Genomic DNA, 25,078 nt, shown 5'->3' with positions numbered 1-25,078 from the left:
GAGGTGGGATTTAAAAGGAACATGAGGGGTCAGTTCTTCACCCAGAGGGTGGTAAGCATATTGAACAAGCTATCTGATGAGCTTCCTTTGGGAAACCCTTGGATAACAACACAGATTGAAGGGGATTGGAGGGGTATGGACAAGTGGGGCTGAAGCATGAGACCACATTGTTTGTCAAGGACAAACTGGGCCACTTAGCCTGTTTCTCTGCTATAAGACGATTTGACTCTAATATAGGTTCGTTTCAGTAGGTGTGAGATTCATGAAGTTTGAAGCAAATAATGTGCATTCACAGGGGAAACCACTGTGCTTGGAACCTTGTAAGCACTCGTCTTGCACAACACAGGAAAATCAAGAGCACCAGAAAAAAAGCCATGGATTCTCCATGCAATGATGTTGTAATACAAATGTTCATGTATAATTGAATATCTAGACTCAACCTGTGGTTTTCTACATGCATTGGAATGTTCCTCCTTTTTGTTCTAACTGTCATTATTCTGTTTTGCAGAAAGAATGTATCTGGTACCTTGTCCTGTCTTGTGGCTTTGGCATCAGTATTTTCTGGTTTTACTGCTGGTGGGCACTGCTCAATGACTACAGCAATTTAAATGAGTAAGTGTCAAATGTTTCCAGCATTCCCCTGGGAGCTAACTTACCAGTACTGCTTTGGGATATTCCTGTTAATTGTAACTCAAACTCTTCTCCCACTGCTCAGCATTCTTGTCAGTCCTCAGTCCTCAATCCTAACAAGACAGATCCTTTGGATGCCATCATCTAAATAATGATGGTGACCCAAAATGTTTATTTCTATGTTTTGGTTGGTCCTATGACTTTTTATTTGCCTCCAGCCAATGTAAAAGCATTATTGGAATATCTGTGCCATTATATAGATTATTTTTGCAAATTATTTGTCTTAAGTTATCTTTGTTTTCAACTAACTTGCAGTAGTTTCAGGGTCTTTCTATGTGCATTTTAAATGATTATTTAATCTATTTGAATTGTCAGAATTAACTTAAATGGTTCATAAACATTTATCTGCAGCAAATCATCAAAAGATCAATAAAGCATTCTGAATATGGGATGTCAGGACCCATTGCCAAAGGCCTATTAGCTACTCATCCCTACCCTATCTTTTTTATTTTTTATTTTTTATTTTTCACACCATAAATCACATTAGCCATGATATACACTTTTTCTTTTTCACACCTATACAGTGACTTTTTCTCCCCCCCCCTCCCTCCTCCCAAGCCACCCCCCCACCCCCCCCTCTCATCCATTTTAGGTATACAATCTAGGTTGCATTAATTCAGTCAGACAATGTTGTCATTCAACAAAATACACCAGAAATTCTACGGAGTCCATTCTTTTCTTTCCTTCTCCTTCCATCAACTTAGGTAATGTTTGTCCCCGGTAGGTTTTCGCTATTGTATTTAATGTAAGGCTTCCATACTTGTTCGAATATTTCAATATTATTTCTTAAACTATATGTTATTTTTTCTAATGGAATACATTTATTCATTTCTATATACCATTGTTGTATTTTCAAATTATCTTCCAATTTCCAGGTTGACATAATACATTTTTTTGCTACGGCTAGGGCTATCTTAACAAATCTTTTTTGTGCATCCTCCAAATCAATTCCAAATTCTTTGTTTTTTATGTTACTTAGGAGAAAGATCTCTGGATTCTTTGGTATATATCTCATGGGATGACTGCAGCAGCCACACATCAAGGCTGATTATGCAGCCAAGTTGCAAGAGGTGTGTGCAGCTGTGAGAATAGCATGGGGGGGGAAGGGGGGGGAGTGTATAAGCGGTGAATGGTAGAGGGGAGCGTGGTTGACAGGCAGGAATAAGCCCAACAAAAACAAACCAACAAATTAACATATTTTCAACACCTCTCCAAGAGCATAGTTTCAGTAAATGAAACTATCTCTCTAGAAGCCAGAATCACCAGACTGAGAAACGGCTTCTTCCTACAGGCAGTGAGACAGCTGGATGACTGAATGATAAGCTCATACTAACCCTCCAAGAGTCTTCTGTTTATGAAACAATATTAATTAATTTATATATACAGCATGTACTGCATATGTATTGCTTGTCTGCTTGTATGATATGTCTGGGTGTGTTTGTATGTTTTTGTACCAAAGACTGGAGAATGCTGTTTTGTTGGGTTGTACTTGTACAATTGGATGATAATAAACTTGAACTTGATCTAGAAGATAATATTCTGATATTTCCCTATAATTTACTATTCCAATATCCTTCTTTGGTTCTTGCACTTTAATAAGAGACCCTCCTGATAAGACTCTGAACAATCTATTTAAACAGTTTCACTGGGATTCTCTTGATCTAACACTATGAAATTCAACTTCAGTTACCTCATGAATGCAACTCATTTCTGATCTTTGTTTCTATGAATTCTCATCAGGGAATCTTACATAAAACACTGCCTACAAACTGTTTCAATCAGGCCTACTGAAGCCAGAAAGTGCAGTGACAAAGAATAAATTGGGCATTTGGCAGCATGTGCTTTTCTTTGAGTTTGTAATTCATCTGTTGTAACCTTATTCAATTAATTTAGAAACTCTTCAACAATCAAAGATAAATAAGTCTTCTACAAAACACCATGCTTTTCAACCCCTATTTTATATAATCTGAAATTACTGAAGCCAGTTAGTAAACAAAATATGTAATACCATACATGAAAGTCGGTCACTCAATAAATAATATTGCATTATTATATTGCAGACATTTATTTGGAATGATACATCAATGGTTAGATTGGTCAGTAATTCTTCTGGTATTGGCAGCTACGATCTTTAGCTATTTATCTCTCCTCATGGTAAGTTTACTGATAAATTAGAAATTTTTGATAAATTACTGATGTATGAAATTAAAGTTAATGGGCCCTGTGTACTGAGCTAGATACAGATCACAAATTTGTCCAGATTCACTGCATATAAGCAGACTTGGCTGATGGTTCATTTATTTAAAAAAAAAGATTTCAGGCAATTTCACTGCAAATGGGAATGGGTTGATTGAACATAATGATATTTATAATTTGGTACCGATTTTGCAAGCATTTTGGGGAACTGAAGGAAGGTTGGTGCTGAAAATAGAAACAGCTGAACTTTTCATAATAGAGGCTAAGTTACCAGATCCAAGAGAGTCTGTTCCCTGGATGACTCCTTTATATACAGTATTAAAAAAACAGTCCCAATGCACTCTATGAATTTGTTCTCCTAGCTATTCTTTCCAACTTGATGAACCAAAACAACCACAAAAATTAAAATCTTCCCTAAATATTGCACTGTAATTTTTACATGCCATGCTCCCATTTTTAAAAAAATGTATACCTTTCCAAGAATGTGGTCACTATTTTGGGGATCCATTCATTACTCTTACTGGTGTTTTCACTGTTTTTTCCTTCCACCTAACTAGATCCAACATCTCAGCCCAGAATATCTCTCTCATCCATGTTTCTTTCAGCTCTTGTAATAGTGTTTACCACCACCATTTCCTTCCTAACTAATGTTCCCAAAAGTCAAATATCCAAGAATATTGTGATCATTGTTGATGACTTTGACACTGTACATCTGTAATGACCAACAGATCATACCCCTTTATGTCTAATTTGCTAATATTCATGAACTTATTCATTAATATACAATATTTTTAGGCTTGTCTCATTGCCATTTGTAATTGCCCGACCTTTTTTTTTACTGTGGCTCTGTTTTCCTATTGCCTTTGGCTTTCCTGTCTTTTTTGGCATTCACTTGTTCTTACTTTCCTGTCCTTGTTTCATTATCTGAGTGACCTTGATCAGGTTGACAAACCCACGGTCATTCCAGTTTAAACTTTCCCCAAGATGAATTAACATGAAATCCAGAAATAAAACACGAAGGTCTGCAGACACTGTGGTTGAAGTAAAAACACAATGGCGGAGAAATTCAGCAGGTCAAACAGAGTCCTTTATATTAGCAAATTTAAGGATATGAAACCAGCATTTTACATTTGAGCCCTTCATCAAGTTATGAGAAAATGTCAGCAGGAGCCTGAAAAAAATGGAAGGGGGGAGGGGCATGGACTTAAAGGCAGGAGGTAATAGGTGGATGGGTGGGATGACACAGCAGCAAGTAAGGGGAGGAGGGATGACTCTGTGAGTAGAAAGGGAAGGGAGTGGAGATCAAAGGGAAAGAAGACAAAGGGAAAAGGGAAGGGAGGGAAAATGGAGTATAGGTTAGCAGAAATTAGAGGTCGATGTTAATACCATCGGTTGAAGAGTGCCCAGACGGAAGTTCAAGTATTGTTCCTTCACTTTATAGGTGGTCTTGGTGCAATGGTACGAGGCCATGGACAGACATGTGAGCAAGGGTGTAGGATACAGAATTGAAATGGTTGGCCTCTGGGAGATTCCTGTCACTGATGCTAACAGTGCGAAGGTGCTTAGTGAAACAATCTCCCAATCTGCATCCAGTCTCTCCGATGTAGAGAAGGCCACAAACATGAAATCAATTCAGGGAACTGCAAAAAAAAATTATTAAAAAACTTCTATATACACCTTGCTATTCAAACTCACAAATACAGAAATTAAACATCTCACATTTTAAGAGAGTTAAAACTTGGCAAACTTTTATTGAACCATAACCCACATAATTGTATTAAAATATATTAATGGTTAAGGACATGAATGAACATACATGTAAATCATCTGACCCACTTGATTAGACTTTCAGCTATAATTCATTCCTGTGTAATTAGGGAGGCACGGTTGGCACAGCAGTGAGAAGAACGCCTTTACAGCACCAGCGATCATGACCAGACCAGGGTCTGAATCCCGCACACTCTGTAAGGAGTTTGTACTTTCTCCCTGTGTCTGTGTTGGTTTTCTCCAGGGGGTACCAGTTTCCTCTCACCATTCAAAATATATCAGAAGTGTAGGTTAATGAGGTGTAAATTGGCGGAATGGACTCGTGGGCCGAAATGGCCTGTTACAGAGCTAAATTTAAATTTAAAATATCCATTATTCTATGTTGAAATCATTCAATTTTCATGATTTGATTCCAGCCTGTGAATTCTGGAATATCACAGAAACTATATGAGTAAACAAAAATGGGATATCGACCTAGCATCAATTCTGAATGCGTTTAACTGAATAACAATGAACTTTGCAAGATATAATGTACGTTATTGGTCAACACAATATAAATGATATGCATCAACAATTACTGAGATGTTCTGTGGTAGTGAAGCAGAAATTCGACTTTCTGATCAGTAGAAAGAAAGCAACAGATTGTACAGAATAATGAAATCATAATCAATAATTTTTATATTTTTGAAATCAATTTTAAAAACTGTGCATCAGTGCCTGCCATAATATATCATTGGTGATTTTATCTGGGGTCTTGTCTGTTTACTATTTACTGTAGCACTGATATTGGTTCCACCTGATATAAATTGGGTTTTTAGTAATTACAATTAGCGTAGCAGTTAGCGCACCAGCAAACCCGCGCTGTCTCGAAGGAGTTTGTATGTTCTCCCTGTGTCTGCGTGGGTTTTCCCCGGGGACTCTGGCTTCCTGCCACTCTTCAAAAATGTAACGGGGTGTAATTGGGATGCATAGACTCACAGGCTGAAAGGGCCTGTTATGGAGCTGCTTGTTTAAATGTATTAATTTACTCATATTTTAAAAAATTATTAATTTAATTCTATATTAATGTTTCAGATACTAGGACTGTGCCACTTTGCCTTGGGTGAACCACTTTATTTACACTGGATTAACAAGGTAATGCAAGACATATTGCATCTGTCTGCATTTTATTTAAAATGTCAGCATCTTCTCTTAGTGTAAATCTACTAGGAAAAGAAAAACAAGGTGGAAAAAGAATAAAAATCAAAGAAAACATATGCCAAGTTTTAAAAAAAGAACAATTAGGATAAGTTAGTGTAGAACAAAGTTAGTCTTTTTTAGTAACATTTATTAAATTATCTAAATTGTATTATTGAGCCTGCAACTCCAGCTCCAATCTTGCACAATGGGACAGTTTGGCTGTGAACACCCAACTCCTAAAGTATAACAATTTCTCTAGGCATAGAAACTGGATTAGGAAAAGAAAACACATTTGCAACATTTTTGAATGCACTGAGTGCACATCAGATGTGATTAAAACAGAAAATGTTGGAAACATCAACAGATCAGGCAGCAACTGTGGAAAGAGAAAAAGCAAGCAAAATAGTTCATGTTTCAAGTCTGGGAACTTTCATTTGAACCAGCAATTTTTCCATTTTCTTTCACATAAGATGTGATTTTTTTTGACATGTTTTGAAGTGTTTATTCCCATTTCTTATTGAGTCCAAACATTTGTTTTATTGAATCAGATGCTTCCTGTTGCAGTGCACCCAAATACCAGACATTTTTTTGTTCTATTTGATGCATCTTATTCCATCACTGTAAACAGCGTGCATTAATCACATTCTGTCAAAATTGGATCGACATTTCTCAGCATATCATCTTTCTGCTCAACATCACACTGAAAGCAGTGAAGCGACTTGGATCATCCCTCTGCAATCCTATTTTTGAATGTTGAGAAATATCACGTGTAAAAAAAAATGATCCTACAAAACTTTAATTGTCAGCAACTCTGCACTTGTTTGCAGTTTAGATTCCTTGCTGTGTAACTAGATAGTTACACTGGGGTGCAAATGGTCTGCTCCGTGCTTAGGAAGGGGCCTCTGGAATTTAAGGCCTTTATCTCGTATATTGTACTCTCATGTTCATTTTCTGAAATTCTACCCCCCCCCCCACTTATTTTTCAGGATCGCCATGTTTTGGACTCAAACTAGCATGGAGGAACTACTTCAACTACACTAATCTACTTGAATTTCAGTGTATAACTCTCATTCCTGTTTTTTGTCACCTAGCACACAGCAGTAAATGCAAAATGCACAAGTTCTATTTTAATGTCTCTTAAAAGGAGTAAGCTGTAATAACAATTTCTTAAAGTAAAATGTTGTCCCAATCCTACAAGAATGTTGTTAACTTCAGGTTGGCTTCAAGACACTGAGAATCAAAAATGGGTGTGATAGTACGGATTCTATCACTGATATATATATGTGTATATTGTATACACAAGAGCAACTTGTCCGTGAACTACTCTTTGCAGACGATGCCGCTTTAGTTGCCCATTCAGAGCCAGCTCTTCAGCGCTTGACGTCCTGTTTTGCGGAAACTGCCAAAATGTTTGGCCTGGAAGTCAGCCTGAAGAAAACTGAGGTCCTCCATCAGCCAGCTCCCCACCATGACGACCAGCCCCCCCACATCTCCATCGGGTACACAAAACTCAAAATGGTCAACCAGTTTACCTATCTCGGCTGCACCATTTCATCAGATGCAACGATCGACGACGAGATAGACAACAGACTCGCCAAGGCAAATAGCGCCTTTGGAAGACTACACAAAAGAGTCTGGACAAACAACCACCTGAAGAAACACACAAAGATCAGCGTGTACAGAGCCATTGTCATACCCACGCTCCTGATCGGCTCCGAATCATGGGTCCTCTACCGGCATCACCTACGGCTCCTAGAACGCTTCCACCAGCGTTGTCTCCGCTCCATCCTCAACATTCATTGGAGCGACTTCATCCCTAACATTGAAGTACTCGAGATGGCAGAGGCCGACAGCATCGAATCCACGCTGCTGAAGATCCAACTGCGCTGGGTAGGTCACGTCTCCAGAATGGAGGACCATCGCCTTCCCAAGATTGTGTTATATGGCGAGCTCTCCACTGGCCACCGTGACAGAGGTGCACCAAAGAAGAGGTACAAGGACTGCCTAAAGAAATCTCTTGGTGCCTGCCACATTTACCACCGCCAGTGGGCTGATATCGCCTCAAACCGTGCATCTTGGCGCCTCACAGTTAGGCGGGCAGCAACCTCCTTTGAAGAAGACCGCAGAGCCCACCTCACTGACAAAAGACAAAGGAGGAAAAACCCAACACCCAACCCCAACCAACCAATTTTCCGCTGCAACCGTGTCTGCCTGTCCCACATTGGACTTGTCAGCCACAAACGAGCCTGCAGCTGACGTGGACATTTATCCCCTCCATAAATCTTCGTCCGCGAAGCCAAGCCAAAGAAGAGTATAGGATGGCTGAGAGCATAGCCATGCATACTGACAGGTCTTAAAGGATTGCTCCTAGCCAGACCCAGATCATTCTGGACTGGTCAACCTACATGTGATACGTTCTAGTCTTTTGTTAATAAAAGCTTTGGTTCGGATCAACAAGCCTTTGGTTCTTTCAACGTGCACTACAGTGAGTTCAATACTATTTCTATCCATTCAGCTGCATCTAGTTTATGTTGAACTCACCCTAGGGTATATGAAATGCAGTAGTATTTCTGCATGTCAATTACTGTCATGTTGGTATGTTTTTGTTATTTTGCAGGTAATTGTGTCGATATCTGTCTTGCTTATCTTGGTTTTGATGGTGGTCATTAGAATAAAGTGGAAAGAAGAATGGGACACGATACTCATGTCAATTCAAGTGAGTTCTCAATAATTTAACTAATCTGCCTGATTTTTTTTCTCTTTGAAGGCAGCTAACAAATAAATAGTGTTCTCCAAATTTTTTTTTGAAACAAAAATAGCACCATCTAGATGGATTTGTACACATGAATTCCCTCAAATTTTAGTTTTCCATTGGTAGCACGAACTTTGGTCAGATTGGGTTGGGTCACAAAATGGAGCATGTGACTAATTGGAAGTTTCTTTTCATTCTTATATTGAATAAACCCATTGTTCTGTTATCATCATGTATACTTAGAAACTTTCAACCTAAACAGCACGTTTTACTCTAAAAATAGTGAACATCAGAACATTGTGTGCTTAGAAAGACCTCTTGAAGGAAAATGCAGATTCCTGTTTCATTAAATATTCTTTCAGGTTTTCAATCATCTCTCAATGAAGCCCAACCCAAAAATTTCAAACCTATTGAATCCTTCCAGTATCTCTTGTTCACTCGAGATTCCAGCATTTGCATTTTGTGTTTGTTTTCAATGATATCTTGCTGCATTTAATAGCACACATTGAATTTCAGAAGATTAAAAAATATATAAATTAGTATGTTCTTATAAATTCAACAAAATCTGTCATATCACTAAACAAAATGTTATTTTCAACCTCATTACATTTAAGATAATATAACCCTTATTCAATAAGTCATTTGAAGCCGGTCTTTTGAAGTCCTGCTCTTTAAGACAAGCAGTAATAGATTGTGTCATCTGATTCTGTGTGACTTAAAAATAACCATAAGGTCATAAGAGGTTCTTAGTTTTGAAATTAAAGTTTGTAAAGCATGAAATTTTCACTCAATTGGGGTCATTTAGGAGATAGTGTGCACCCTTAGAAGAAACAAGGAATGGCATCTTCAACATTTTTTCTTGCTAGTAGATGGTGTTTTCACAGAGCAGTAAGAATTCCTCAGGGTAATGTCAAAGACAGGCTCTTGTCAACCTCATAAGTTAGACAAATAGCAGGAATTTACATTCAGTTAATATTTAGTCATATTTGACTACTTTAAATGATCATGAGGTTACATCAGACTATATTTATCAACTTCAACTCCACTCCCAATAGAACACTCACAAACATATTAAGCGACATATTGTTGATTTCAACATCCCTCTCTACAATTAGATCCATGACTTTCTATCCTGCAGGCCACAATTAGTGGGATTGGTGACAGCACCTCCTCCATGATCATCTTCAATACAAGGCTGAGTACTTCACGATAGTACTTCACTAAACTCCCTATACACTGATGACTGTGGCCAAACACAGCTCCAACTCAATCTATAGATGACATCACTACCATAGGCAGGATCTCTATTAACAAAAAAAGGAGTACAAAAGGGAGAAAGGGAGACATGACTTGGTGGGAGGACAGCTATCTTTCCCTCAATGTCAGCAAGACAAGAGAGTTGGCTGTGGACTTCTGGAAGAGAGGCAGAGCTCGCTCAAAAGTGCTGAAGTGGAGATAGTGAATAGGTTTAAGATCCTAGGGGTAAACATCTCAGAGACCTGCCCTGGTCCACCCATGTCAATGCAATGAACATGAAACCACACCAAAAACTCTGCTTCCTCAGAAGCCTAAAGAAATTTTGCATGTCACCAGTATCTTAACAACTTCTACAGATACTGTAGATCATCCTATCAGAATTGCATCACCACATGGTGCAAGAATTAATCTGCCCAAGGATGAGGAATATGAAGAGGGTTGTGAACATGACTCAGGCCATGACTCTTCCCTCTGTCAACTCCATCTTTATCCTTGGTAAAATAGTCAATATGTTAAAAGACTCAGCCCATCCTGGTCACAGTCTCTTCACTATCCCCTACCCACTACCAACCACCTACCCACTATCAACTCCCCCCTCCCCAACCCCCACTGGTCAGGAAGAAGATTCATAAATGTGACATCATGCATCATCAGATTGAAGTATAATTATCAGATCCCTGAATGAAACCCAATATGGTAAATATATGTGGCTTTTATTCCATATCAACCAATCTTTCCTTGTGATTGCACTTTGTACATTTGACTTGTCTTACTTGTTGTACTACGTATGAAATGTCTACTGGTCTGCTTGCAAAACAACCTTTCTCAATGCATGTGATGATAAATTTGAAATTGAACTTAATATCCAGAAGTATTCACAATGTCTCATAATGTAGCAGGGCATGGTAGTTATGATAAGAAAAAGATGGAGATTGGCAAGAAAAGTACAAATCTCTGTATCTATGCTGGCAACATCATTCCAGTTGCAGCAGTTGGCCTCAGGTTTTATATCTTCCATTGGCTCCAATATTGCCTGCAGGAAAATTATGCCATCATGGGTTCATGCAATATATTACTCCGCAGGAATTCAAATGCAATAGAAACATTACTTTTCAGACATATTGGAAGTTCCCAGCTTAGATATATCCTGTGGGTGATGATGTGTATACGAGTTAGGAGGAGACTTAACATATCAATTTTCCAAACATTAATAACTTTTTCTTCATTTAGTCATAATTGAGAATCAAGGATTTTTAATTGATGAAGCCAATTGACTTGCCGTTCTGGATGTTATGCTTTTATTGTTGAACAGTCTTCTTCCCTAAGTAAAGTCACCATCTTTTGATGCAATTCCCTATTCCAGCACCTCGCTTCCAATATCCCATTATGGACCATTTACGTTGGTGCTTCAATTTCCCTTTAACGATGAGTAAGTAGTCTTTGAAAGAGGGCTATCCCAGCATATTTTGAATTCCTTGTCACCAAGTCCAAGCAACACCCGAAAATTTTGCCTGCCACTAACTAATCAAACCAGAAGGGATTACTTTCCCAAGATGTCAAGAGGAAAACTCAATCTTGACATGCAAAATTTCAAGCTCAAATATGCAGAAATATTCCCTTATGGTTTACCACACCTTTTCCTTCAAAAACACTCTCATTTTTGCATGCAAATATTTCCTATTTATTTGCTAATTTCTTGAAATTCATAAATAACCCTCTCTCTGATGCACACAGGGGGTGTGTTATAACTCATGAGAAAGATGGAAATGATGCAAAAAAGGCCTGGCAAACTCAGATTATTCGATTTCCCTTTGAATTAACTTTGAAATTGTTTGTGCAGGTAACAGCTCCTTTCTTCCACTTTGGTGCGACTGCTGCTGTGACCTTTGTGACTTGGTTTGTTGCTGAAAACATTTTCCAATCTGAAAGAAGGGGTGAGTAATAAAGGCCAATTAGAGACCAAAGTCAGCAAGTAAGGAGTCAAGATTCTAAAATGAGAAGTTACAATCTAAAGCTCCCAATGGATGGATCTAAACTACCAATGTTCCTCTGATGGTTAGAATATTGTGAATCTATTCCAACTCATGTATACCTGTTTAGGAGTCTTGCCATTTTGGAGTGTATATCAGAAATTCAAGTGATCCTTCAACGACAAAGTTTTCTCTATTTCATGTTTAGAGAATATTTACCATCCATATGTTTGATACATTAATCACAGATTGTATCTTTTGAATGCCTTATTTGAATTATAGCAATGACCATAGAATCCAGAGCAACTTTTCAAATGCACAGTAGGAAGAGAAAGGAAAGAGAACAATATGCACTTACCAGATTGTTTTGAGGGGAGCTTGAATGCAACATTTCTAATTCAGGGATGGAAATATCACTGTACAATCAGCAGCGACTCATTATCCCCACAATTATTCTGCTGGTTGTCAACACATTTTTTATAAGATCATTTCCTGACTGCAACTTAGTGGAGTTGTGGCTTGGAACTTGAACTTTTCATTCACAAACTCAAATTTAGTCCTGCAGCCACTTAACCAAATTCTTACCCTCAATTTGAACATTTGAGATAAAGTGGGTGACACAGACGTGTGGGCCGTAATGGCCTGTTATTGTGCTGCATGTATGTCTATCTGACAGGGGATGAGGATCCAAGATGGAGAGAGAAGGACTGAAAAGGTTAAGGTTAGCAAGGAAGCCAAAGGAAGTGTGTTGAAGAAGTGCTGGATGGTGGGGAACAAGCATTGGGGTAAGGTTCATTGTGTTTATTTTAATGCAAGAAGCCTGATCGGGAAAGAAGACAAGCTTAGTGTGTGGATAGAGATGGAACAACAGGACGTTGTAGCAATAGTGAGACGTAGTTGAAAGAGAACTAGGACTGGCAGCTCACTGTAGCTATAAGTATGATGGGAAGAATGGGAAAAGAGGTGGGGGAGGGTTGCAATATAAGTCAAAGAAGGTATCACAGTTGGCTTTGGAAAGGATATTGCTGGAGACCTATTGTATGAGGCAGTAATGGTAGAAATCATGAATATAAAAGAGTAGTCACTTTGATAGGTGTATAATATAGGCCACCAGTCACTGAGAGATAGAGGATTAAATATCTAGAGAATTTGCTGAGATATGTAAAAATAGCAAAGTTATTGTAGGTGATTTCAACTTCCCCAACATTGACTGGGGTATTAAGGGATAGGATGGGATGGCTTACTCACTGCAAGATGGTCCCACTTTTAAATATTACAAAGGAGGATTTGTGCCTAAAAATCTTACCTGTGTGTCTGGTTTAATGCTGGACATCCATATGTCTCATGGCTTGAAACATGAGAGCATCAGGAAGACGAGCATACTGGATAGAACATAACTGCCTTTTGCCTGACGATTATGAGCCAGGAGTGCTTATCTTTCCATATCCTTTCAGGTACTCCTGGTGAACCTCCAACTCTCAATCAACCATCCAGTGTAACTTTTGCCATGCCCATAGGAAAAAGGAATGCCAGGATTGTGTGTGATGTCATGTATGTACAATAAATCTGTAATCTTACCCCTTGATGTCCACCCACAATCCTTGCATTTTTTCTTCTAGTGACAGACTACCACTCTCAACAGACACAAGTCTGCAATGAAAGGGGGGCGTGGCAAGATGGCGTAGGGAATAGACGTGCCTTCCAGACCTCTCCTGACTCTGATTTATTGTTTTGTCTTTAAGTGCCCGTTAAAGTTATTTTAAAAGTTTATAAATAATAAGAGGTGTTGGATTAGTACCTAATGGTTTATATGCAAAAAAAGGTAAAAGAAAACATCAACAGACTGTTAAAAAACTACATTTTCCAAAATTGTCTGAGCCTACTTGTTTACAAGAAGCCAGGACTCAGCATAGAATGGATCCAGAGGAAGACGTACAGAGTTCAGCATTGAAGCTCCGTTTTAAGCCGGTGAGGCTCTCTGAAGGTCGCACTCAACAGCTTTCAGAACAAAGGGCTGGACGGGTGCCAGTATTTCACACAACGGCCACTGTGAGTGCTGTTACTGAGACTTTGACAGTTGAATCAGCTGGGGCGCCACCAGCTGGAGAGTTAAAGAGCTGTCATTCGACTGTTACAGTGGTGGCGCTGCAAAATGCATCTTCAATTACAACGGTTTTTCCAGACATCGATTCAGTGAAGATGATTAAAGAGATTTGGCTTAAAGATAACCCTGATCTTCAGTCTCCTGGCATTGCTGGGGGGACTTTGAGAGGGATTTTTATACGAAGTCAAACTGCTAGAAAAGATACTAAATTAAGGGAAGGGACAGAAGATCCCGTGGTCTCTAAGGAACAGCAAGACCCCATTATGCCTGAATCTACTTCTGTTAAAATGTCTGTTAAGGATCTTGAAGATAAGATATATTCTGTATCGAGTCACTTAGCTAATTTTGTGAACCTGTTTATTTCCAAGATTAATGCGATGGCGGAAGTCATTAATGGAGCTTTTAAGCTTGAAACCATTGAAAGATTTGAAATGTGTGATCAAGGTTTAGTCGATGCACAGGATCAACTGCAAGATGAAAATAGAATAATTGAAACATTGCAGATTCAAAATAAAAATTTAGCAAAAAAAGGTTGATTATTTGGAGAATCAATCTAGACGGAACAACGTGAAAATTGTTGGTTTGCCAGAAGGCATAGAAGGACCAGATCCAAGAAATTTTTTTACTGAATGGATTCCACGAGTGTTAGGACAGGATAAATTCCCTGAAGGTTTAATACTGGAACGTGCTTATAGAGTTTTAAGAAGAAAATCTTTTTCAGGACAGAATCCAAGATCTGTTTTGATCCGTTGTTTAAACTATTGTGACAGAGAGACAATTTTACGTACGGCTATTAGAAATGCCCAGCAAAATATATCTCCTTTGATGGTTCAGAATAATCCTGTTTTCTTCTATCAAGATTTGAGTCAAGAAATTATGTTTCAAAGACGGAAATTTAATTCTGTGAAAGAACGGTTGTAGAAAAAAAGACATAAGGTAACATTCAGGTATTCTGCGGTACTGAAGATTTTTTAGGATGGAAATTAGCCAAAGTTCTTTGACAATCCTAAAGAGGTTATGGACTTTGCTCAGTCTCTACCAATCATGCAGTTTCAGGAACAATGTAGTCCTTCAAGGTCTCCAAAGAGAGTAGGTGGGATCCAGTTTTTTTAAAAGAAATGGAAGCAATGGTGACCGAAGTGGTAACGTTGATGTAAAAAAATAAATCTTTTATCTTTTTTTTTTGAGAAGAGTTTAAATAGTTTAAATAATGATGATAGTTTAATGAAATGGGAGTTGGGAGAGGGAACTGGGTGGGCACTAGTTTCCAGAAGTCATCAGCTACCTGTGAGTTATCTCACACCCAATATTTTGGGGGAGTTACCGCTTTGGGTGGTTTAAACAGGAGGAGGTAGTTGTGACCTCCGACCTGTTTTTTTTTTCTTTTTAATTTTTGGGTTAAGAAGTGAAGGTTTTTTTTAATTATTTTTTTTAAATAAATAATTTTTTTTAACTCTTTTTGTTTTCTGATTGTAATTGAGAGGGAATTAGGAGGTTTATTTCTTTCCTTTCTTTCTCTTTTTTGGGGTTTTTTTTCTCTTTTTTTCTTTCTTTTTTAAGAGGATGATGTCACAGAAGATAATAAGTCAAAAATTGAGGATGTTGTATTAGATGAAGAGGAAGATGAGGGGAAGGTGATAAGAAGAAAATGAAGTAAATGAAGTACAAATACATTGAAGGAGAAGAGTTTAATAAAATTAAGTTAATTTCGATAGAGAATTTTGAAGATGTTATAAATGAAGAATATGGAGAATTTTATAAGAGTTTGAACTTTTTTCTTTTTTTTTCTTTTTTTATATAAGGGGAGGGGAAGGGAATAAAAAGTTTATCTGATTGTTTTTCTAAGGGATGTTTTTGTTCTCTCGATGAATTATAAAGGAAACTTGGTATTAATGGAAATTCTGTATTTATGTATTATTAATTATGATTTTTTGTATAACAGATATGTGGTTGATATATGATTTTAATATTTGAACTTAGTTTTAAAGTGGATTTCATTTGTTAAATACATGTATTATGTTTGATTTAAATATATGTTTAAGGGTATTATTTTAGTATTGATTTTTTTTGTTGTTAGTAATTTTTTTTGTTGTTAAGTTTTATCCTTTTTTTTGTAAGTGGGTTTTTTTCTATTTTATTTACAACATTGTTAATTAATTCTTCACTCTTTATTTTGGGGGGGAGGGTTGGACTAATTTTAAATTAGATGATTAATGTTGTGTTATAATTATTGGGGGGATTAATTTGTGTAGTTTAATGATGTAGTATTCTAATTTTTATTATCTTATTTTTTTATTATTTCTTTAAATGTAATTTTTATTTTATTCATGTCATAAAATTTTAAATAAAGTTTAAAAAAAAGTCTGCAATGAAGAAAAGGAATGCAAAAGCGTTAATAGGCTTAATTTCTGCAGGTTTCCTGATATTAAACATCCTTAACATTTTTCTGTAAATATTTAAACAAATAGGTCTGTATGCTGTTACAAAGCCAGCATTTTTATCACAACAGTTGTATCATCAATTTTAATTTCTACTTTTAGTTTTTCAGATTGTTTCGTCCGTATTCTATCTTGGATTGGTGACATTTCTTTATTTAATTCCCCTTGCAATTTCCTCTCCTTGTATTATTGAAAAGGAAAACCTGGGGAAAAAACCAACTATGATGGGGCATCGTGGAGCACCCATGGTAAGTACTCAGCACCTCATGTGCTCACACATCAGAATCAGAAGGACCTAGGCAGTACACCAGTAGTTAAGTTCTCAAACTTTCTGATTCTGCTGTATAGATAGAATTAAGATCTTTTCATTATCCTCTCATTATCTGGGCAAAGAGATTGCATTGTATAAGTATTAGGTTCTGTGATTTGGGAGCTTTGTTCTACACCTAACCTTTGCTGTATTTTAAAGTGTTCTTAAAGGGCACTTCTGGTGGCAACCTTTAATACAGAACGTCCTAAAATCCAGACTCCTCAGGGACTGAGTTGGTCTGGATTTTCCAGACCTGGGGCTGCACTTTAAAAATTCGAAATGAAGGAAAATGAACAGGTAAATTGTGATAGTTCATTAATGAAACATTTTTCATATAAAATACAAAGAAGAAAAAAAGCAAATACTTTTACCTACACTTCCGCAACTTCCACGTGGTCGCTTGTTTCCATAGCATTTACACACGCACGCACATACACAAGCACACGAAAGCCGAGAGTTTTCGAGAAGTCCAGATTCTCAGCTGGTTCAGGTTTCTGCTGTCTGGATTTTAGGATTTTTACTGTGTTCCCTTTCAACCCCAAGACAGGGAGCCTACTCATCTTATCTACAGCCCCCATGGGCCCTAGCATGGCAGTTTGGAGAGTTTTATTCTCCACCAAACTTGTTGTGCATGAACTGACAGTGCTTTAAAAAAAAGTCTAAGAGAAATGGTACAGTGTAGACTGAGCAGCATCTTACCCATGTTGTGTCTGAACTTGTGGTGCCCATGCTAGCAAGGGATATTAGCACCTCACGTGATCACTGGTTTTCATGTCTTTAGTTGGCACCAGAGAACACCCTGATGTCTTTTGAGGAAACTGTGAAATGTGAAGCATCTACATTTGAAACTGATGTGCAGATTAGGTATGTGATTTATTTTCTTATATTTGATTACATCACTGCACAATCAATCTAACCCCTCTAGACAATGTAACCACTTAAAATAACAATAGATCTCTAATGAAACTTCGGAAATGCAAAAAACAGCTGTAGAGAAAGAAATGGAATTCACCCTTCAGATGGAAAAGTAAAATACTTCAATGATCATCCTCCAGGCTCCTCTGGTCTTCCTGTATCGGAGATAGTCCCCTTGTCCTATCTGTCCCTTCCCATGCTCTATGCAGCGTAAAATTATTTTTTATCTTCCCCATTTTTGGCAAGTGGTCTTCAACCTAGAACATTAATTTCGTTTCTTTTTATTTTAACAGACTCTGCATGACCTGCCAAGTGTTTCCAGTATTTTCTATTTGAATGTTTTATTTTGAATTAATGGGTTTTCATTAGAATGCCAGAAGCTTCTCAACCTTTTATTTTTACGCAGAAAATAGGGAAAGTTAGTACAAAAGTCAGATAACATCTGGTGCTATGTCCAGCTACGTTATTGTACTGACAATCACACTATTGAACAGTGAAAATTATATGCTGCTTATTATAGATTTGTATTAATGCCTAACAGTTAAAGCTGTTCATTACTCGGATTTAAGTCGATTCCTCGTCTTTTCTTTCTTTGGCTTGGCTTCGCGGACGAAGATTTATGGAGGGGGTAAATGTCCATGTCAGCTGCAGGCTCGTTTGTGGCTGACAAGTCCGATGCGGGACAGGCAGACACGGTTGCAGCGGTTGCAGGGGAAAATTGGTGGGTTGGGGTTGGGTGTTGGGTTTTTCCTCCTTTGCCTTTTGTCAGTGAGGTGGGCTCTGCGGTCTTCTTCAAAGGAGGTTGCTGCCCGCCAAACTGTGAGGCGCCAAGATGCACGGTTTGAGGCGATATCAGCCCACTGGCGGTGGTCAATATGGCAGGCACCAAGAGATTTCTTTAGGCAGTCCTTGTACCTCTTCTTTGGTGCACCTCTGTCACGGTGGCCAGTGGAGAGCTCGCCATATAACACGATCTTGGGAAGGCGATGGTCCTCCATTCTGGAGTTTAAATCTTACCCATATCACGAGTCAGCAGCAAGTTTCGGGCAGGAAACTAGCAAATGTCTGGTTGTGTGTCTGAGTGTTTTGCACTGAGGACCAGAGAACATGGTTTCACTTGTGCAACCAGATAACAATAAACTTGACTTGATTTGATTTGAAATTGTAGTTTGTGAACTGTTTGGATCAAGTTTCACTTTCTTGAAAGATTGTTAAATCATTACTCTTAAAAACAAACTGACAAGCTGCCAATTAAGCATGAAAAAGGACAACTATCAAAAATGAATGCTCAGAAAAAAACTATCTGTTAAAAAAATGTAATTTTAAATGTTCAAAAATCCTATCGTCCATCAACATATTTTCTCATCAAATCAAAACAACAGCTTTAAAACTGGATTGTGTCTAGACACGTGCTGGTTATTTGATACGTTAACAATTGTCTCAACTGTTGACTAGCAGCTCTGAAGCTGCAATAGCAATACAGACCAGCATAGGTGTTTTAATGTTTCATATAAAATTGAGCCCATCAAGGAGCGAGGACTAGTGGTTGGATGCTTTGGGAAGGTTGGGATGATGAAGGATTGGGAAGATTTGGGAGTGGAGAGGCATGCTAAATAGGTTTAGAGTTGAGATTCAGAGACAGGAAGTTGCTTATTCTGTACAATAAAGGAGGAAAAGCACTTGCCATTAATTAAGTTCACTGCTACCTACAGATTTTCACTAGTCTGTTGAGAAGCAATTTATAGTTATAAGAAAACCTTTTTAATGTGTAATGTCCACTATAGAGAATCTATGGTTTGTGCAAGAAGGCAGATATTGCCATCATTCTTCAACTGAATCTAATATAGGAGATGCAGTCATCCAGGCAAGTGAATTGTATTCCAGACAATTTACTCTTTGCAGTTGATGGTCCAGTTAAATTTCTGGTCAATTGTATATTTCCCTTGGATTTGACAAAACTAACAACAGGAGGGGATGGGTTAGAAATGGAGAATCCCTAGTACTTCTGTACCAGGAATATTACTTACAAATTACTTAGCAGGAATATTACTTGGTTGCTTAGATCACAGAGAATGCTACATCTGTGGCATTAAAGGAATTATATAACTATACAAATATAATGCATATATAGGATCCTGCGTTGTTTGTAAGGAGTTTGTATGATCTCTCCATACCTGCATGAGTTTCCTCTGGGTGTCCGGTTTCCTCCCACCATTCAAAACATACCTGGGTTGTAGGTCAATTGGGTGTAATTGGGCTCATGGGCCGAAAGGGGCTGTTACCATGCTGTATGTCAAACTTTAATTATTTTTAAATTACATTTAAATTTAAAATAACAACATGTGGAATTGAACAATTCATTAGGAAAATCAAAGACTAGACTGATAAGATCTACATTTTTCTTTTTTTTTCTAGTTTTGATGGTGTTCCATTTCTAATGCATGACAAGACATTTGAAAGGACAACAGACATAAAGGACATTTTCCCTGAGCGAACTTACAATAACACCTCAAGTTTTACATGGGCAGAGATCCAGCAGCTTAATGCTGGAAAGTGGTTTCTGAAGGTGAAAATGCAGCAGCTTTTTATACTTATTTTTCTCTTTAAGATCAAAGTATAGTACTATGACATGTTATGGCCTGTATAGGGGATAAAGAACAGATGAAATCATAGGCAAACAAATGAGAGAATAAATAATTTTAGGAGAGGGCATTTAATTTTGCATTAAAATCCTTACTTTAAATCTAGCTAAATATGATAAGGCTGAAGTCTCCTCTCTCAATTGGCCATAGTAAAACAAGAACTTTTACTTATTCAACGTCCTTCATATATCTCTCAGAATAATGCTAAATGCTTTATTGTAATGAGGCATTTTTGAAATATAAGACCTATTTCAATGTAAGAAATCGTGACAAACAATTAAGTATAAAGCTTTCAGAAACAGAAATGCAATAAGGACAAGATATTCAATTTAATTTCCAGGACTTTGGGGACCACTCCCCCTTCGATTTGAAATAATACATGCCCTCGAAGATGGGCATGTAAAAGTCAGCTCCTCCAATTGTTCAATATTTCATTAGTATTGCAATGAGGTTTCAATCTAGACCAGACATTCTCCACCTTTTTTTTTGGTTATGGCACTCTTAGGACACTGCTCAAAGGGTCTCTTTCCCTGTGAAGCAGTCAAGTTTAGTTGGTTTCTTCCACATTTCTCTCCTACCAACTAGAAAAAAAACATGAAAAACATTTTATAATTTCAGACAATGCCCCCCCTTAAATGTGCAGTGGCCCGGGGGTGGGGGGGGGGGGGGTGGAGGGGAATATAAGAATGGTTAATCTAGACTTTTGTGTGCATGTTGCTACAGTGAGACTTGAATCACATCCTTGTAACAGAGTTAAGACTTGTATCTTTTATTAAATGAACCTGCAGCTTTGGTCCTGTTCTGAGGAAGCAGGAAATAACAGTTAATCTAACAATATAAAGTGGTATTTACACCTAGAAAAGCCACATTTTGCTGATTAGGTAAACAGAAATATCATCCAGGAAGGAATTTCTATTCTGATACTGAGGCCAAGTCATATTGGGAAAACGAATGGAGCTGCTACATTTAACCAAACCAGATCTGAAAGCATGGGATAGCATTCAGAGTTACATTATATATTTAACCTGCACCATACCCAACTTTGGAGACCTCAATGTTGACAGAAAAGATTGTATCAAAAAATATTTATTTATCAGTAGTTTCTTTTCTCAATTGAATGACACCAAAAATAAATAAATAAAGAACATTAAGAGCAATTGACAAAGGTGCCCATTGTGGCAGTGACAATAATACTGATTAATGTAATATTTTCAATTCCAGCCTCAAATCTTTTAAAATTCTCTGAAGTTCTCAACAAATAGAGCATAGTGATTTGTGTATTGTATACAATAACATTTCTGACTCCATTCCCTAACAGAATGATCCTTTCCACACAATATGGTCATTATCAAAGGAATCTCAACAAAATGCTACAAAACAGCATGTTTGCTCGCTGCAGGAGCTGCTGAACCTTGCACAAGATACAAAAAAATGTGTTATTTTTGACTTGCGAACTCCAGACGATAAATCTCATCCATATTACAACACTTCACACAAAGTTGTTGTTGAAACCATCTTGAATTCCTCAATTGATCACAGTCTGGTAAGGAATTAAGTTTCATTTTCAACTGACTGTCAAATTAAATTGAGAAAATCTTAGTAACTGAAAGTCATTAATTCTCTATTACTATTCTCTGACAATTTGGTCTGCTGGGATTTTTTAATGTTTTAATATATTCTTTTAAAGATTAATTCATCTTGCATTGAATTTTACAGCCATTTAGTCTGGTAAATAAGAATGAAAAATTATAGAAAACCTACAATAACCATCTATATCAACTATATGTCAGGAAAGTTCTTGGGATAGAGTACTAAAAAGCTATTTAATTCTTGCATTTACATCAGTCTGAGACATTACAGGTGCTCAAGTTCTAGTTGTGAGGTTTTTCTTGCCATTGTGAAATGATATGAAGGCTTTTATTCTTTTTACATAGCAGAGAACTTGGCTGGATTGCACATTTAAATACTGCATTTTTCTGTTCCACACATTCATGAGAAGAAATGGATCATTCACTAAAATAAATTTGGCAGCTTGACAGTTTAATTTTCAACACCCAGATTTGAGAGTCTTAGGTGATTATTTTACACCTTTTTCACATCCTTTTGAAAGAGTAATTGTAAAACATTGGAATAATTAGACAAGAAAGACTATATTTGTCAGTGGACTTACATAAAATGTTGACGATTTTATTTTTATGATTTTTTTTTAAATGAGACAGTCATAGGAAATAGAAATATCTGAATGGGAAACAATATTATTTTCATTGAGTTATTCTATGTAAAATATTGGATTATATTCAAGTTTATATACTCCTGTTGGATTATACAGTTGATCGCATTCTGGCTGGTTGCATCACTGTTTGGTACGGATATGCCAACACTCAGGACAGGGTTGTTAACTCAGCCTGCAACATCATGGGCACCAGACTTCACTCCATCAAATAAACAAATGGCGGTGTCTGCAAAAAGTAGCCTCTATCTTGAAGGACCCCCACCACCACCATTGGGAAAAAGGAACAGGAGTCTGAAGACGAGCGCTCAGTAGCACAAAGACAGCTTCTTTCCCTCTGCCAGCAGATTCTTGAATGAGCAATGAACCACAGACACTGCCTCACTTTGACTTTTTCTTGCACTTTAAAAAAATTATTTTAAGGTGGTTGATATAAATCTTTGCCGCACAACAATAAATTTGTGACAGGTTCATGATAATAAATTCTGATTCTGATTTTGGCTTCGACCAAATAGAGGTCAGAGCACCATAAAAGTTTTACCTGATCACACTGTTTTACCACCTTCCAAAAGGCAGGAAAATATGTGTCTATGCATGTAAGATATTTTTATGTAGAAAAAGTAATCTACATTATAATCTTTGGGCAACATTGTTGTTTGATTAGGAGATTTGTCAATAGGCAGTCAATAGGCTCCTTCACTGGTCCTCAGCACAATAGATGCCGCTCTTTAGCCGACTCAAATCACTTCCCTTGATATCAAGAAATAGCTGAAACCACTAGCTCTGCAAAGGCTGTGGACCCTGACAACATTCTGGCAATGCTACTGAAGATTTATACTACAGAACTTCTTGCACCATTGGCCAAGCAATTCCAGCACAGCTGCATCACTGACTTCCAACCCAACATCTGGAAAATTCCCCAGGTGTACCCTGTCCAGGGAAACTCAGTTTTAATCCAAATATGAACAAATGAGATGAACTCCAACGATAAAGTGAGAGTAACTGCTCTTGACATCAAGGTATCAAGAAGTGCTGACTAAACTGGAGTTGATGGAAATCACTTGTAGGAATCATGCCTAGCACAAGGTTGTGAGGGTTGGATATCAATCACCACAGGCACAAGACATCTCTTCAGGAGTTCCTCAGGGTGGTGTCTTGGGCACAGTCATCTTCAGCTGCATCATTGTAAGGTCAGAAGGAGGGATGTTTACAAATGATTGCACAATGTTCAATATGAATGAAGAATGATGCCTCATATGGCAGGCTGTAATTCATTGAGTTCAGCTCGGCGTATAATACAATCATACCCCAGAGGCTAGTGGAGAAGTCCTCACTGGGACTCAACACATCTCTCTCTAACTTGATTCTGGACTTCCTAACAGAAAGACTCCAGTCTGTCCAGGTTGGCAACAGAACGTCAAGCACCGTCACACTAAGCACTGGTTCACCTCCAAGCTCAGTCCTCTCCAGTTCACGCAACTGACCCACGACTTCAATGCCAGATCCAACATCAACAGAGTCATCAAGTTTGTAGATGACATGACAGTAGTTGGTCTCATCAGCAACAATGATGAGTCAAAAAACAGAGGAGATGGAAAATCTCATGAAATGATGCAAAAATAACAATCTGAGTCTGAACGTGAACAAGACAAAGGAGACGATTGTGGATTTCAGAAGGACCAAGAATGACCACCCTCCACTACACATGAATAGCACAGTAGTTTTTCAAAGTCCACTTAAGAAGTGACGTATGCTGGACTCAAAACGTCTCCTCATTTGTCAGCAAGGAATAACCGTGACTGCACTTCCTGAGAAGAAATATGTCAACTTTCTACGGGAGCTCTATCAAATGTGTCCCGACCAGCTGCATCACAGTCTGCTATGGTTGCTATAGAACATTGTATGAACATTGCAAGGACCACCAGGCTGAGGAACAAATTCTTCCCACAGGCAGTGAGACTGCTGAATGACTACTAAAACAACTTTACTTGGTTCTATTATTTATTGATAATATTATTTTAATATATGTACAGTGATTATGTATCATTTGTTTGTATGTGTGTTCTGTCTGTATGCATGTTTTGCACTGTTCTGCACCAGGAGCCAGAGAATGCTGATTCATTAGGTTGTACTAGTAGAATGGAATGACAAATAAACTTGAATATTTGTGGCTCATTAGATAATGAAGTAGTTCACAAACAAATACAGAAAATCCTGTACAAAATCCAAGCCTGAACTGATGGGTGGCAGTTAACATTCATGCCACACAAGCGTCAGACCATAAAGATAAGAAGCAAGAGAAAATTCTGCTTTTATCCCCTGAAATTGAATGGCATTACCATCACTGAGGTTGTCATTGACCAGAAATTAACTAGAGGAGCCATATATATGTAATGTAACCAATTGAGCAAATCAGAGGGTGGAAATCTTGTGGCAAGTAACTCACCTGTAAGCTCATCAAGGCAGGAAGGAATGCAATGGAATACCCTACAGTGGCGTGGATGATTACATCTTCAAAAACACTCAAGAAGCTCAACATCATAAGGACAAAGGATTCAGAACCATTCACACACCACCACCACTAATGCACAGTGGCAGTAGTTTGTACCATCTACTGGATGCACTGCA

At 37.8% G+C, this 25,078-nt stretch overlaps 1 protein-coding gene across 4 annotated transcripts in view; it reads left to right on the top strand.

Moving 5' to 3' along the window:
• gdpd2 (glycerophosphodiester phosphodiesterase domain containing 2) overlaps positions 1-25,078 on the top strand; it is a 69,852-nt gene that overhangs the window by 20,018 nt on the left and 24,756 nt on the right. For all 4 annotated transcript variants that reach the window (XM_069893048.1, XM_069893049.1, XM_069893047.1 and 1 more), the window contains exons 3-11: positions 509-612; positions 2,751-2,844; positions 5,728-5,787; positions 8,450-8,548; positions 11,682-11,775; positions 16,456-16,601; positions 17,445-17,527; positions 19,994-20,144; positions 21,539-21,763. In XM_069893048.1, coding sequence (XP_069749149.1) covers positions 509-612; positions 2,751-2,844; positions 5,728-5,787; positions 8,450-8,548; positions 11,682-11,775; positions 16,456-16,601; positions 17,445-17,527; positions 19,994-20,144; positions 21,539-21,763 — 1,056 coding nt within the window. The remainder of the gene's footprint in view (positions 1-508; positions 613-2,750; positions 2,845-5,727; positions 5,788-8,449; positions 8,549-11,681; positions 11,776-16,455; positions 16,602-17,444; positions 17,528-19,993; positions 20,145-21,538; positions 21,764-25,078) is intronic.

Source organism: Narcine bancroftii, chromosome 8 (genome assembly GCF_036971445.1).
Source record: "Narcine bancroftii isolate sNarBan1 chromosome 8, sNarBan1.hap1, whole genome shotgun sequence".
NCBI classification, from domain to species: domain Eukaryota; kingdom Metazoa; phylum Chordata; class Chondrichthyes; order Torpediniformes; family Narcinidae; genus Narcine; species Narcine bancroftii.
Note: the sequence above shows the minus strand (reverse complement) of the source record. Positions and strands in the feature narration are given on the sequence as shown.